Source organism: Neocloeon triangulifer, unplaced genomic scaffold, assembly GCF_031216515.1.
Source record: "Neocloeon triangulifer isolate White Clay Creek 2 clone unplaced genomic scaffold, ASM3121651v1 ptg000012l, whole genome shotgun sequence".
Taxonomy (NCBI): Eukaryota; Metazoa; Arthropoda; class Insecta; order Ephemeroptera; family Baetidae; genus Neocloeon; species Neocloeon triangulifer.
Genome location: NW_026775554.1, coordinates 14,128,025 through 14,142,404, shown reverse-complemented (window position 1 = coordinate 14,142,404; position 14,380 = coordinate 14,128,025). Strand labels below are relative to the sequence as shown.

General features: G+C 37.7%; 2 protein-coding genes across 2 annotated transcripts; one reads left to right on the top strand and one right to left on the bottom strand.

The window, feature by feature from the left end:
- Positions 1–3,807: 3,807 nt before the first annotated feature.
- Positions 3,808–5,963, bottom strand: LOC132196313 (myosin-9-like). The gene is made up of 4 exons (XM_059618874.1): positions 5,248–5,963; positions 4,816–5,190; positions 4,321–4,764; positions 3,808–4,176 (listed from the first exon to the last, which is right to left on the bottom strand). The coding sequence occupies exons 1-4, from the start codon at positions 5,794–5,796 to the stop codon at positions 3,808–3,810; spliced, it is 1,737 nt and encodes a 578-aa protein (XP_059474857.1). The 5' UTR covers positions 5,797–5,963.
- Positions 4,314–7,421, top strand: LOC132197423 (uncharacterized). Its single transcript, XM_059620712.1, has 3 exons — positions 4,314–6,362; positions 6,411–6,729; positions 6,972–7,421. Exons 1-3 carry the CDS (start codon positions 6,049–6,051, stop codon positions 7,071–7,073), a joined length of 735 nt encoding a protein of 244 aa, XP_059476695.1. The 5' UTR covers positions 4,314–6,048; the 3' UTR covers positions 7,074–7,421.
- Positions 7,422–14,380: the final 6,959 nt, after the last annotated feature.

The window sequence follows — 14,380 nt, the reverse complement described above, 5'->3', positions numbered from 1 at the left end:
CCCGTGAAGTAGCGTGCGTTGATGATAGTTATTTGAGCCTGCTAGGCTGTAATTGAGCAAGGCATCCTTCGGAGCGCGGCATAAAAAATGAACGCTCCTCTTTATGAAAATGCACCAATTTATCAAATTATCTTGCCGCTCGCACTTTTTGAGTTATGGCGGTAAATCGTAAACCTCCACACAAAGGCAATTTTTCGCCACCGAAATTCCTATTATTGTTAATCCATTTTTCACCAAACTTAGCTTTGGTATGAGAGGAAGGTGGTTGGTTTTTTCCCTGCCAATGACATAATTGTCTCATAAACAAGGTGTTTTGGCCGAGGAAAATGCCGAGATCCGCGATATGAAATTTTTCGGAGCGTTTTTGCCCTCGCGAGCACGGATTCCGATCAGCGGTTCTAATCTAGCGATGCGAGGAATGCCACTTTGTTGCCTCCAAATTTGCCTTTTTTAAGTGCTGCTTCACAATGCAGGCTCGCTTTTTATTGATGTCCGTTCAAAGAGATAAAGAATCTATTAAAATATACTCTCTCAGGGCAGTTGAGTTGGATTTGTAATCTGATTTTGTTATTCAAGCACAGTTCCAACAAAATTAGTATTGAATCCACTAGCAGAGGATGTTTTCAATAAAATTTTGCTTTCCATTGTATCTGCATCATAAAAAGTTTAAATTTCATCGCAATAATTTTTTATTTTAATCCTTAAAACTATACATACAAATTAATGTAATACACCCAAGTGGTGTTTTCTTAAAAAAATTTTAATTATGCTAATTAAAATAATTAATTATAGTAAAAAAAATTATATTTTTGTTATTTATATGAATAACAACAGTTTATATTTAAATTAAAAAAGATATTAAGAACAAAATAGTTTGTATTTTAATTTTGTTTAATTTGTATTTTATAATTTCATTATTTAAGAAAACATTTTGTACATTTACATTTGATTTTAAATTTATTTAAAATTAGTAAATATTAAAAATATATATTTTGATCTCCATCTATAGTCATTCATTAAAATTTAAAAGTAAAAATTGAGGCACTTTAAACATTAGGCTAGGCAGTTTGAAGGAGCGATTCGCACTCATTAATTTACGAAATTCACTGGAATACTGCAAAATTCATAATAATTTGGCTTAGTTTTGTGAAAGGATATGATATAGTCGCCGCAAAGAATAAAGCAATAATTAAGTCATACAAAGTTCCGTGTTGGAAAAGCCCACTTGCGATGTTGGCCGGCACAAAAGGGGGCAGATTTATTTATTAAAACGGCTCATCAATGACACTATCAAGCGAAAAAATATTCCTCTGTTCACTCTATCGCACAATGGGGCAATTTTTTAGCCCACTATCTGCGCGCCGCTCATAATTCTGCGGCTCTCTTTCTTTTCTTCTCCCGCAGCGAGAGGAAAAAAACAAGCCGCTTTTCTCTATTCTCTTTTTGTGATAAAGACTTTTTTGCTCGGTGTGTGCGCGAGTTGTATTTTCGGCGGGACCGGTTAGTTCGAAGGCCTCGCTGGCCCCTGACCTTTCTCTGCCTATGCAAATGCGCGCGATTTGTAATTCAGGTAGTAATTTGGCACCGAGATGCCACTAATGGCGCATAAATTTGGGAAACGGCCATTTTTATTATTCGCCTCGTTAAGCAGCGAAAAAGTTTGTTTTCTTTTCCCTCTTGCGCGCGTGATTGGGAAAGGATTGGTGGAATGCAAGTCGAAGGAAGAGTGTCACAAACAGGATCTCATCGCGTTTCTTTCTCGTTTGCCTCGCACGGCACACGCAGAGTTGCAACGCGGGTCACTCGGTTTAATTGACAGGCGTCGTGTCTTGCCACAGATGCAGATCGGTACAAATTTTATTTAATTAAGCAGAAATGAGAGACGCGGATGTTCAAAGTTGGAAGTCATCAGGCGCGTTGTCGGCAACATTTTCCTCCAATCACGCTTGAATTCACACAAGGAAAATGTTGATCTCTGCTTAAAAAAATAACATTTCTCTTAATTTATGTGGTTAAGTCATTTTTGTACAGTCATTAACGTTGGATGCCTTCATCTGGGAACGAATCGAATAAATTAAATGGCCACATGCAATTTGCCAAAACGAGTTTAAATATCTCCTGTGTCAAATCATTTATGGAGATTTTAAGAAATTGTGAATTTAATTTTTCAATCCAACCTGTTTCTATAAGTGGTTAACATTAAATAATTTTCAAGTGCAATGATAATTCCAAATTTAAACCTCTTAAGATATAGGTTAATTGGACGGTTAAGTTAATTTTATATAGATTATAATTGTGGTATTTAAAATCATTAGCCTAATATTAAAGATTTTTAAAATTTCTTAAATCTCTATTGTTTTTTTATTAACATCCATTTTTTTTCTTTATTTATTGAAAATCTTATGTAGTAAGTAACTAATTTTTTTACTGCAACAAATTTAACTGTAATTTACATAAATTTTTTGAAGCCTGCTGGAAAGGTGCTTTTTTATTTTTAACGTTTGAATGAAAAAAAAAAACAGTCGAGCACACAGTTTCTGCGGTGACGCGCGAGCGAGTAACGCTGCCGCGCCGTGCGCTGGTGTTTTTTCCCCATTTTATTTTAGTTATTTATTGTTGTTGGTGATGCATAGAATACGCGCGTGCCCCGGGTGATTAATGTCTTTTGCTGCAACATGCCACCCAGTGCATGGTGTGAATCAAGTGCTCATATTTCAATACACACATATGAATGTAGCAAGGGTATACACACATTATATGAATGCCAGAATTCTCTTTCCTCTTTTCGTTTTGTGCTCCACCGGCGCTTCTCAAATTCCACCCATCAAATTTGATTAATTTTCGAATTTCGCTGCGCACAATGGCCAGATTGTGTTGTTGTTCTGGTTCGTCGCCATTTTCATCTCATTCGAATTCACCCGCGATTTCGTATTCAATCAAGATTGCTAATTAGCAAAACGAAACGCGCCCACGTTTTATTCACAAGAGTATAATGCTCGCGGGCCGGTAATTGAAATTTCTCTCTTGAGAGCCAGCGAAAAATTGCGCTTAACAAAATTCAACACGGAGCACTGATTAAACCAGCAAGTAATTTAATTAAAATGAGATTCTCACACACCGCGCTGCTGCAAATATTAATTTCTATAATAGAAGCGAGCCGAGTGTAGTAAATTTACGATATCGCCCGCAAGAATAAAAAGAGCGGAGGTGGAGAGTTGCGCGGCGGCAGCGGCGACGGCCGTGTTATTTTTTGTCAGTTGCGTGCCTCATTCATTTCCATCATGCTCATTCTCAACACAAGGCTATTTGTGGTACCCTTTGTATGCCAGGCGGCGCGTAATTGAAATTACAATTATTATTATGGGCAGATCAAATCTTTTTCACGTGCCCGGCGACTGAACGCTTCATAATTAAATATTTCTCTGTGTGGATGGTAATTTTCCACGGATTTATCTGATTCGCTCTCGCTTTTATACAAATTGCATTTCTAATGAGAGAGGAATTCTTAAATAAAGTTTTAATTAAATAGCCGAAATCCACGCATAGGAATAAATTTGAAAGTTGGTTTATGCATTTTTTTTCAGAGTCATTGACAATGCAGAGGGTCAAAATTTCCACTATTTCAGAGTGGAAAAAAACAAACTAATGGAAAACAATCACTTTTAGCGTCCACCTACGTTTTATTAAAAAAAGCGTTTTCTTTGACTGCGTCGGCCGCGGCGCACAAAGAGTGATTAATTGGTAAAATTAGTTGCACCTGCGTGGTTTGGGTGGAGCGTGTCGAATTCGAGCACGAATTTATTGCGTTCAGACAAAGAACGAGGCGGTGACCACGAGGGCCGCCAGCAGGGACGCGATCGCCCCGAACGGGTGGGGCAGGGCGAAGGACAGCGCCGAGAACAGGAAGTAGGGCACCCACATGTTCCAGCTGCCGGTGTAGAAGATGTTCTCGCTCACAACCAGTGCCAGGAATATCACAGTCAACATCACAGGGTAGTAACGCACGAAAAAGTTCTCAAGTCGCGACCAAGTTCCTGTCGGGGCGGCCGTGGTTGGGTTTCGGCTCAGCAGGAGGTCCTCAACGGCCATCAGAGACGCGTCTGCCGCGTCCAGCTCTCGCAGGCTTTCCGAAATTCGCGTCTTGGTGGAATTTTCTTCAAATTTACCCTGATTCACCTGAAATTTAATCATTTTTTTTTCAAAGGAAATTTTAAATAAAAAAAGTTTAGAAATTAAGATTTTTTTTTAGGGTCAGGCCAAGACAAAGTGTCTTGTCGGCCTGTGCCCTTGTTTAATAAAATTTAGGATTTCTCTTCATACGTTTTCGTTAGTTTTCTTGAGCGTGTCCAGGACACTATCCAGTTTCTCTCTAACAGCCCGACCAACCTCATTTCCGTCAAAACTTCTGCCGTTGGTGCCGGAGTCTATGCTGTCTCTCACTTCGGCCAAGGTTCTTTCGACCTCACTGTTTCGCTGTTGTAAATCAGAGATGGTCTTGGCGCTGGACGTCTTCAAAGCGCCGTTCTCCCGCACCAGCTCTTCCAGTCGGACGCTGCTAGCGTCCAGTATGTCCAACGCGACCTGAATTTCGGAGGCCATGTTTTCCGTGATGACTTTCGCCTCCTCGTTCGCCTTCCGTTTCTCCTCCAGCTCCTCCTCAAGTTGAGCCAGGCGTTGCTGGATTTGCAGCTGCTCTTCCTTGCTCAGGGTGCCGCCAGTCAACTTCACGTTCAGGTCGTTTCCTTGTTCAGAAACTTGGTCCAGCTGAATTTGAAAATTTAAATTAAAAAGAAATTAGGTTTAAACTGATTTTACCTCATTCTGCACGCCGAGCTCGTTTTGGTTCAAAATTTCTTTCATCCATTCCAACTCGCTGGTGATTTTTTGGTTGTTGCTCCGATAGGTTTCGATGATTTTTTCCTTCTCGTCAACATTTTCTCTCAAACTTTTCGCCTCACTCTGGCTGGCTTCCAAGGCGGTCTGCAGTTGCCGTTTGCACGCCTCCAGCGCTCCGATTTGAAAATTTAATTCCGAGAGCTGCGACTCCTTATCACCGATGGCCTCTTTCATCAAACCGATCCTCTTAGAACTGCTGTCCTCCAGTTGCTTCAAAATGTTCAAAATGCTTTCCAGCTCCGCCCGCGTGTTTTGTAGCAGAGTGTCTTTTTCTTCAGCCTCTGCCTCTAGATTCTATTTAAAAAAATTAATTTTGATTTTAAAAATGTTAAATTAAAAAAAAAAATATACCTTAATTTGCAGAAGCTTCAGCTCAACTTCGCCCTCCAGGTGTTCCAAGTCCTTAAATGTTCCATCGACCTCTGTTTGCATTTGTCGCCGCGCGCCAGCTCCACATCCTTCCTTCAACTGACCGATTTCTCGCCCGAGTCCCTCGATCTCTTCTTCGAGTTGTTGCACCTGCCGGCGGTGCTCCTGCGCCTCGTTGGACAACAACTCGGCCGAGTTGCGTCTCTCCTCCTCAGCTGTGTGCATCTCATCCCTGAGACGCTGCAGTTCCTTCTCCTTGGCCTCCGCCTCTTCCTGCCGCTGGCCCAGATTTGTCTGAACTTCGCTCAGGTCAACAGGTCCCGAGGTCATTTGCAGCAGGTACTCGTTGTAGCGGAGACGCAGGTAATTCATCTCTTCTTCTTTGACCAGGGGCGAGAGGTCGACGTTGCAGGTGATGTGCCTTCGGTTAATAAAATCAACAGGTCCATTCTTTATAGTTTCCAAAATCGTTTCACGGCTCAAAACTTTGGCACCAATAGCGTCAGGATTAGGTATTTCCTTAGGTTCCATCTTCAAAAGTTATTTAAAAAGTGTTTATAATATTTTGAAAATTTTCCAAAAATGTCACCGTACTTTTAAGTTCTTTCCAACAATCACTTTTTTTTTAGATTAACAACAATAAAAAAATTTCAGTTATAATTTTCAATTGTTGATCGCATTTAATTTTATTTATTTGCATTTACACCTCAATACTTTAAATTTTACAATTGTTGCTCTTAAAAATTTGAAAATTCTCAATTTTGGTATCTCCAAGTTTTGAAAATGAGCGAGAGTAGCAGCAGTAAAAATGGCAGCCCGACTCTGTCGAGCGCCAAAACAAGCCTCGCTCCGTTGAGTACCAAAGTCAGCCCGTCGTCAAGTACTAAAGTCAGTCCTTCGTCAAGTGCACCGCCGTCCAGAATCAACTCAAATACCACCTTGACCACCGAAGATCTTCTGCCTTTGGTCGAAGTCATCAATCAGCCCATAGACCAAATTTCTGACCTGCTGGAGGAAAAACTCAGTGTGGGCTTTTTCAACCATCCTGGCCGTTCCAGCTTCGTCCCTGAAAGAGTCTCGTTTGCCAACGTCCACAGGTTTATTTCGTAATTTTTAAGCAAAAAAAATCTTATACACATCAAAAGTTCAAGTTTCAAAGGAGAGGTCGCGAGTGGCTGTGAAAGTGGTGGCGAGGATGACGAGACGGTGCTCAATTTCTCAATGCACGTCAAGACGCGCACCCCCGTTGTTCGCAAAGATGAGTCAGAAAAGCCCCTGCGAGACGACACCTATGACCCCATCAGGTACAGGCCGCAGGTGCTGATTAATGACTGGTACGAGGTGAGCCAGCGACGGGAGCTGAACAAAGGGCGCCATCTGAAGCTACAAAAGGGCCCGCACACGTCAGCCTACGACTGGCACTACCAGCCGCCCTTTGCCAAGAAAATGGTGGACCCTGAGGAGGTAGCTTTTTGAAATTACATCTTATCAGTTTAAATATCAAAAGAGTCCTTAATATTTAAATGAGACAGTTTCATCAAAAAAAGTTATTGCGTAAAAATGGATTAAAAAAATTTGAATGGAGATTCAGTTTGATTAAATTAAATTTTTTAACAGTTGTAATTGCCTTAAGATTTAACAATCAACATATTTACAGCAAATTTGTAAAAATTGTTAATTTTAATTGTATTTTGTTCTGTTTCAAGTGTGCTAGAAGGAATGAGACGCACTCTCGACGCCTATGGACGTACTTGACAGACCCAACTGAGTACTCTGAAAACTTCAACGAGCCCTACAGGAAAAAGTAGAATTCACCCCAGCAGAATATTAAAAATCGAAACTCCTTCCCATGAGCATTAAAGCCAAAAAGTTTTATTCCCATCTGAATTTTTATCCAACCGGCGTCATATTGAATGCGTTTGTGGCGAGTTTTATTTGTGTGTGTACCAAGAGAGGAACCGGCGGGCGAGCTAACTCCTCTCTGACATGATAGGCACGGAGTCGAACCAATTTGAATGCTCAAAATGAGCACCAGAAACGCAAACTGGCCCCGCACGAGCGAGCGAACGAGCGGGGTCGTGGTTTGCTTGCCCCGCCTCGAAACTAACTCCAAAGAGTTGTGCTTATACCATGCATGCACACCGCACGACGGCAATGGTAATTAGGCCACCCAGTCCATCAATGTGAGCACGCAGATTGCCCGAATATAAAAAGGCCCTTTTCCCTCTCTTCCATTATTATTCCTCTCGCCGAGAGAGTAAGGATCATTAAGCGCCTTGAAAAAACACACGCCATCCAAAATTTAATCGACTTTTATACATAAAAGTTTTTCTCTCTCTCTCTCGGAGAGCGGGCGCGCGTGTAATAACAATCTGGCTCTATGCGGTGTATTTCAAACAATTCACGACGAGAGAGTCAGGTAATCATTATTATGGTATATATTTTGTGTTTGTGCGCTAATAACAATGCCTTAATTGCTTTTTCAAATAGCGCGCAACGCCTGCTATGTGCTCAGTTTTCGAGGCACTAAATAATCATTCGGAGGAGCTGCACGTGGGCCGTGCGCATCGCTCAATATCTCTCTTGTCTGCATATAAGAAACAAACAGGCGCGATAGGATTAAACCACAAAATGGTAATAGTCTTTGGTGCCACGAGTTTATTAGTTTCAATGCAAAACTCACTTCAGTTTTTTCTTTTTAAATAATGTTAATCTCTTCAAGGCTATAATCGTTTTATTGTGAAAACCAATACACTGAGTTTTAAACGGAAAACTGATTTTATTTTTTAATTCAATTTTTATTTTGGAATTTTGCTGAAACTTTTTTATTGCTCAAAACTTGAATTGGGAAAATGAATGAAAAGAAAAATAAGTGTTTTTAGGCATAAAAACAATTATACACGTATTAAATTTCTATAATTTTTTTACACACACTTAATATTTCTTGTTTTATAACAAAAGATTAAACTATGTTACTTTTTAAATATAATAATTTTTATTTCATAATATAATATTTAAATTTATTTTGTGATTTTGGCGTTGCTTGCTTATTAATGAGTATGGTGAGAACTCAACTAAAACAAAATACAAAATGTTGTTTCAAAAAATATTTAAATGCAATAGAACCATTTGCTTGCATAATGGAATTATTTAATTGCTCTGTTAAATACATGATCATACCTTATCTTTAGATTTAAGTTTTTAAAATCATTCAATTCAATTAATTTATTCTCTATCAAGCAATCAACACAACAAGCAAAAAGTTCTCATTGAAATGTAATTGGCCGCAAGGCTGCAAGCTTCCAGTTCCACTAATATAAATAGCAAAAACTTCGTTTTTAACTGTGAGCATAAATATATCAGATAATACCAGAATCTATAAATAAATAAATGATTAACCTTTTTTGAAAATCCTTAATGTAAAAACATCAACATTAGGAATTGTGAAATAGAAGTGTGACAATATTTTGTATATCATTATCAATAGAATTTTGTTTTAAAACTGAAAGAAAGGAGTTTGTGCAGGATTTGGGGCCTATATTTTTCAAATTACTGACTGTGCAAAATGAATTATAACAAAAAATTCAGAGTTGAATAGCAATGATCTTATTTTTATTATGATTTTTTAGGGTTCAGTGATGAGAACGGCAGAATAAGCAGAGCACATTATTAATTTTTACTTGCTCGCCAGCAGCTTCGTTTCAAGCTACATTTGGCACCTGAGCAACTTTTTGCAATAACCGGCAAAATCTTAAGAACTTTTTGCGTTCCGCCGGCTAGGTCGGAAACGCAGAGCGACGCAGAAAACAAAACGATGTTATCAGAAAGGGCGGCTGATGAGCAAAGTGCGGTGTAACTAGCACTAAACTTTGAGCACCAGTTCCATTTGACTGCTGATGGGCTTCTTTTAATTAAGCCTAATGAATTGGCCGGGGTATCTCTTGGTCCGCGCGTTTTAATTTTGCGCCGGCCCCGAGAGCGAAAGAGAACAAAGGGCTCCTTAATGGTGTTGAAATAAGAGCGCAATTTTGAGAAAGAGCAACCTGTAAGCGTCTCGAGAGTCGACGAGGAACAACAACATTACCATTACGCCGCCACCGCTATTGCCAATAACAGTTTGCATTATCAGCCCGCCGGCTCTCATCCTCCTCCATGCTGTAGTCGCCACTTTCCACGGGCCACGCACAGATGGCACGCGGTGCATTGTTTTAGCACGAAGAGCATAAGAGGATGGAAAGACTTGCCTCTGGCGCATATACAAAAATCCAAAAAATCAGAATCATTGATGAAATAACAAATAACTGGAAAATTTAATAATTATAACAAATTATTATCAACTTTCCACATATTTTTTTTAAGATTAAATCTTTTGAGTGCTATTTCAACTTAAACTTTAATTTTTAATTACTCGAATTATTTCATTAAAGATGTAAATATGTATGCATAATGGATTAAAACTTAAAAATGTTTCATGCAATATACGACGCTTATAATTCGATTCACAGGATTTTAAAAGAAGACTAGAAAAATAAAAAAAATGCAAATATGAAAATGTAAAAGAAACGTAAAAGATTAATTTATAACACATATTATGTTAAAAATATTATCATCTTTTACATTTAAATTAAATTTTCATTATATTCAACTCACAATGAAGATGAATATGGAGATTTGAATTTTTTTCTTCCACATGATTGCAATGGATACACATTCTAAACAACATCCTTGTAGAAAAATGATATGATTTAGTTTGACCTTTTTTGCTGAATTAACAAAATAAATTAAATAATATAATCCACAATCTACTGAGTAGTTTATAAATATAATTAAAAATATGTAAATATTTTGTCATTTTCGAGTTTTGTGAAGAGATAAAAACGGTGATGCTCCCAACTTGTCATTCCCCACTCAAAGTTGCTATTTTATGCAGAATTAATGCAACCACGCAGAATTACTTTCACCCCTGCCCGCTTTTGGATATTATTCGGAGAGAGCAAAAAGCATGGGGGAGGCCGCAGGTTGATGGATGGTGCGGTCAACTAATTTCGATCTGGTCGGCAGAAAAATCAGCAAGCGGTGGAAAAATCAGAGCGCTCTCGCGTATACATAAAAATTTATTGTGGGTTTTGCTGCTGATAGTCGGGTCGGTCGGCTCACTGGCTAGCTGGCGAGATATCGCTCTCTTTCTTTCTTGGTGGAGCAGGACAAACGACAAAGAAAGAGAAGAAAGAAAGAAGTGGATGGCGGCGAGTGAGAGAGAGTGGCAATAAATCTAAGCTGCAGATCTGTCTTCCAGATTTAGCCTGCTTTGTCTCTTCTTTCCATCTACCAAAATGGAAGAGAGAGAGCAACAAAAGCGAGTCGCAAGAGAGGAAGCCGGGCGCAGCGGAAAATCAAAAGCCCCGGCTAATGAAGGCACTTTCGGCCGTCAGACCTCACCACCACACCCTTATCGCCCCCTGAATATTGGCACTAATTGCATAAATTATCCTTTTGGCGATGCCGGCTGCGACCGGCCGGCATTCCTTATCAGCAATTACAGGTGGAAATACACGGGCATTAAGCGGAATAAACACGGCAACACACACATGCAGATCTGCGCCGACTGATGTCCGAGGAGATTTTGCTCTTTTAATCCGGCGCTGTTTCGAAATGTTTAAATAAATGATGGCGGCGAACAGCTTTAGAGTTGGCATTCACCTCTCTTTGACTTGATACTTTTTATTATAAATTTTTCTGATCTTCAAGATTTCTCTGAATATTTTATTTTGCAATTTAATTAATGAACTTGTAAGAAATTATCAATTCATATTAAAAACATATTGTCGCTTTGATATTTAAATCTTATTTATTTATTCTTCATACCTTGAAAAAAGAAACATCTTGAATTTAATCAGGAATTAATATTCATTTAAATATAATATTGATACATTGATAAAACACCAAAAGCGTGCCTCTAAGAACAGAAAATACAAAGAAGTTTACAAAATATAATATAAAACTGAAAAAAAAAAACGTAATAAAATATTTTCTATTTCTGTTTCACTTTCCAAATCAAAATTTTTTAAACCACATAATTGCACTTTTGTATCTGTAAAAATAAATAATCTGTGTACTGCTGTGTGCAAATCATTTATAAATTATAATATACTCTGAAATAAATTAAATTTAACATGTGAATTAATATTCTGACTTCTGACATTATTATATTTATTTATTTTTGTATTACAAAGACGCCTGCAATTAAGGTAATTATTAAATTTCCTATATTAACATAAACTAACCAAAAGCCATATAAACCTAAAATATAAATAACTTTTGATCCTTATTTCCAATCCATACTAGAATGTACATATTATTTTTATTTCATTGCAAAAATATGACTGAATATTTAGCTTAATTATATTTTGAGAAGGGGGATTGTACAGTAATTATTCAAGCTGTAAGTAATGAATGAATGAATATAAAATTGTACAGAATTTACGCGTGTGGGGGTTTTACCTTCATTATGGCTCCAGCTCGGCAAGTAGGTTGAACTTGGAAACGTTTTTGCTTCCAGATTGGGCCTATGGGTTTTGATAAGTTGTTTACTAAAGCTGCGGGCTGCGGCTGCCAATTCACTCCCAATATTACTTTCCCATTTCTTATATATGACTGGTTGCGAGAAAATATATTAAATGACTTTGAAGTTACCAGGACAATAAATACCTGAGATTTGAGAAATGCTTTATTGTTTATAATTATTTTTGTAGTTTTCTCAAGCTTTTGTTGAAATATAAATTTTCAGTATTTATATACCTTCTGCATTCACAAATTTTAAAACAATTCGCTTGCAACGGAAAGTGATTCTAATTTTCTTTTATAAATAACTAAACAACGTTTATCACAACCTACATACTTGATTATAATTTTAATTTTTATAAAAAAAATACATTTATAAAATTACTGCAATTAACACTATAAATTTTACAATTTTATTTTCTGCCACAAAAATAATCTCAAAAATAAAAAATTAATTTTATTAAATGTTAAAAATAAATTTTTTTTGTATAATGCTTAAAATATTCTAAAAATTTAATATTTATTTTAAAATTACACTGCTTTGAAAGTAAATTAACTTTTCTTTGCATTTACTTCTATTAACGTTTAACTACTACAAACGGAAAGAAGTGTTTTTTTCAGGGAGGTTTGTAGAGGTTGAGTGGTGGGCAGTGGGCGCGTCACTCGCAGCCAACAGTTGGCCTGTTCGGTCGCTCTTTTTCTCTCGACGGTGCTGCGGTGCGCTTTTAACGGAGCTAGGAGCTGATGCTGCTATTCATTTTCGGGCGTCCGATTGCAATTTCAGGGGTGAACGATGAGACGGAACGCGGCCCAAACTTTGAAAGAGCGCGGCTCCGCAACATTAACCCCAAGGTAATTTGGGTTTCGCCATCCGAGCGTTCAACTTTTATTTCCCGGAGAATAATAACGATCGGCGGCGGGACGCGTTCGCCCCGGCGGCCGTCGTCGCGAAAATAAAAGAGGAAGAAGAAGCGCCTTTTCTTTTCCTCTGTCTTTCTCTCTCTTCATGCAAGAGCAGCAAGATAAAGGGTCTGCTCGCCATGCTTGTTAATGACTGTTATTAAGAAATTCGCTCGCAGGAGAAATTAAAAGTCGGTGGAGGCGCGCCCACTCCAGAAAAATGAGCACTGCTCGGGGTTGTTTTAATGGGCCTCTGAGTGTTTTTGTGTAATTTTATAACAGAGTCTCCCTTTTCATTTGAATTGCCATTTCACTGTTAATAATTTGTAGCAAAAAAAAATAATAGTAAATAATAATAATGGTATTCCGTGCATAAATAGATATTTTAATAATTGCTTTTTTTAAATTTGTATTTACTATAACTAGCTATTAATATATTAACGATTCTTCAATATTACAGTTTATTAATTTTCTTATCAAAAATGAAGCTTACGTTTGAAATTTAAAAAAAATCTTTAAGGATTGAAAAACTTTGGATTTTTTTAATTTAAAATGTTAAAAATATCATAAAATTTGATTTACTAATGCAAGGAATTTTTTAAATTATATTTCACTTTCCAAGAAAATAAATTATGCCCATTCCTGGAGGTCTACAAGCAAACCTCATGTGAAATGGCGAGCACAGTTCTCACAGCAAGAAAAGAAATAAATTAGCTTCCAGCAACATTTTTTTTTTTCAAGTACTACATATGCATGAATCAAAAGAGGTCTCCTTTTATATAAAAGAGGGCTTAATGAAGGCATTAGCAATTTCTCCAAATTGAGATTTTCATTGGACGCCGGCGATCCGTTTAGACTTTCAAATCAGCTTGTTAGCCGCCCGAGAAAGAAAGAAAAAGCCTCTATTTGTTGCTGCATTTTTAATCAGCAGCTCGGGCGGCGGATAATTTTATTAACATTAATTAGCGCCGATCTCGTTGGCCACTGCTTTATTCTTACTGTCCGTTTTGTGTTGCTGTGAGTAAAGGAGAAAAATATATTTATAAAAAAAAGGAGAGCGCCGTTCGTGTGGTTGCCGCGAGAAAAAGCAGTCAATGAGCCCACTCGGCACGCTCGTAATCAGCCGGATCGTAAATTTACCCGCCGGTCCAAATATTGCAAAAGCAAACAGAAGTTTTATTCTTTCACGAAATTTATGATTCATCCAGCGCTGCACATCTCACAATAAACAACTTACACGCAGTCGAGAAAGATACGTATAAAGTTTCACGCTGCTGCTGCAGTGATTTATGCACCACACACATCCACTACTCTCTCAACTTTCCTGCTCTTTCCATAATGCATCGCCTCGGCATTTTTTATTAAGCGTCTACTTTCCGTGCTTGCAGATAAAAATTTGCTGTTTATTGCAAGGCTACGATGCACAAATCTTTCTTCATGTACTGGTTGAATTAAATGTCTGCAATAATCCCAAGTCGTCTGACAAAAGTTTTTAAATAAAGATTCAGTTCATAACCTATTTATTCTAAGCTAATATTGAGCAACTTGATTTATTTAATATAAATTCTAAACTAGTAGCATCAAATAATTTTTTCATTGGCTAAATGTTTTAAGCATTGATATTGTGTGTATTGGTTTCAAAAACTGTCCTTCC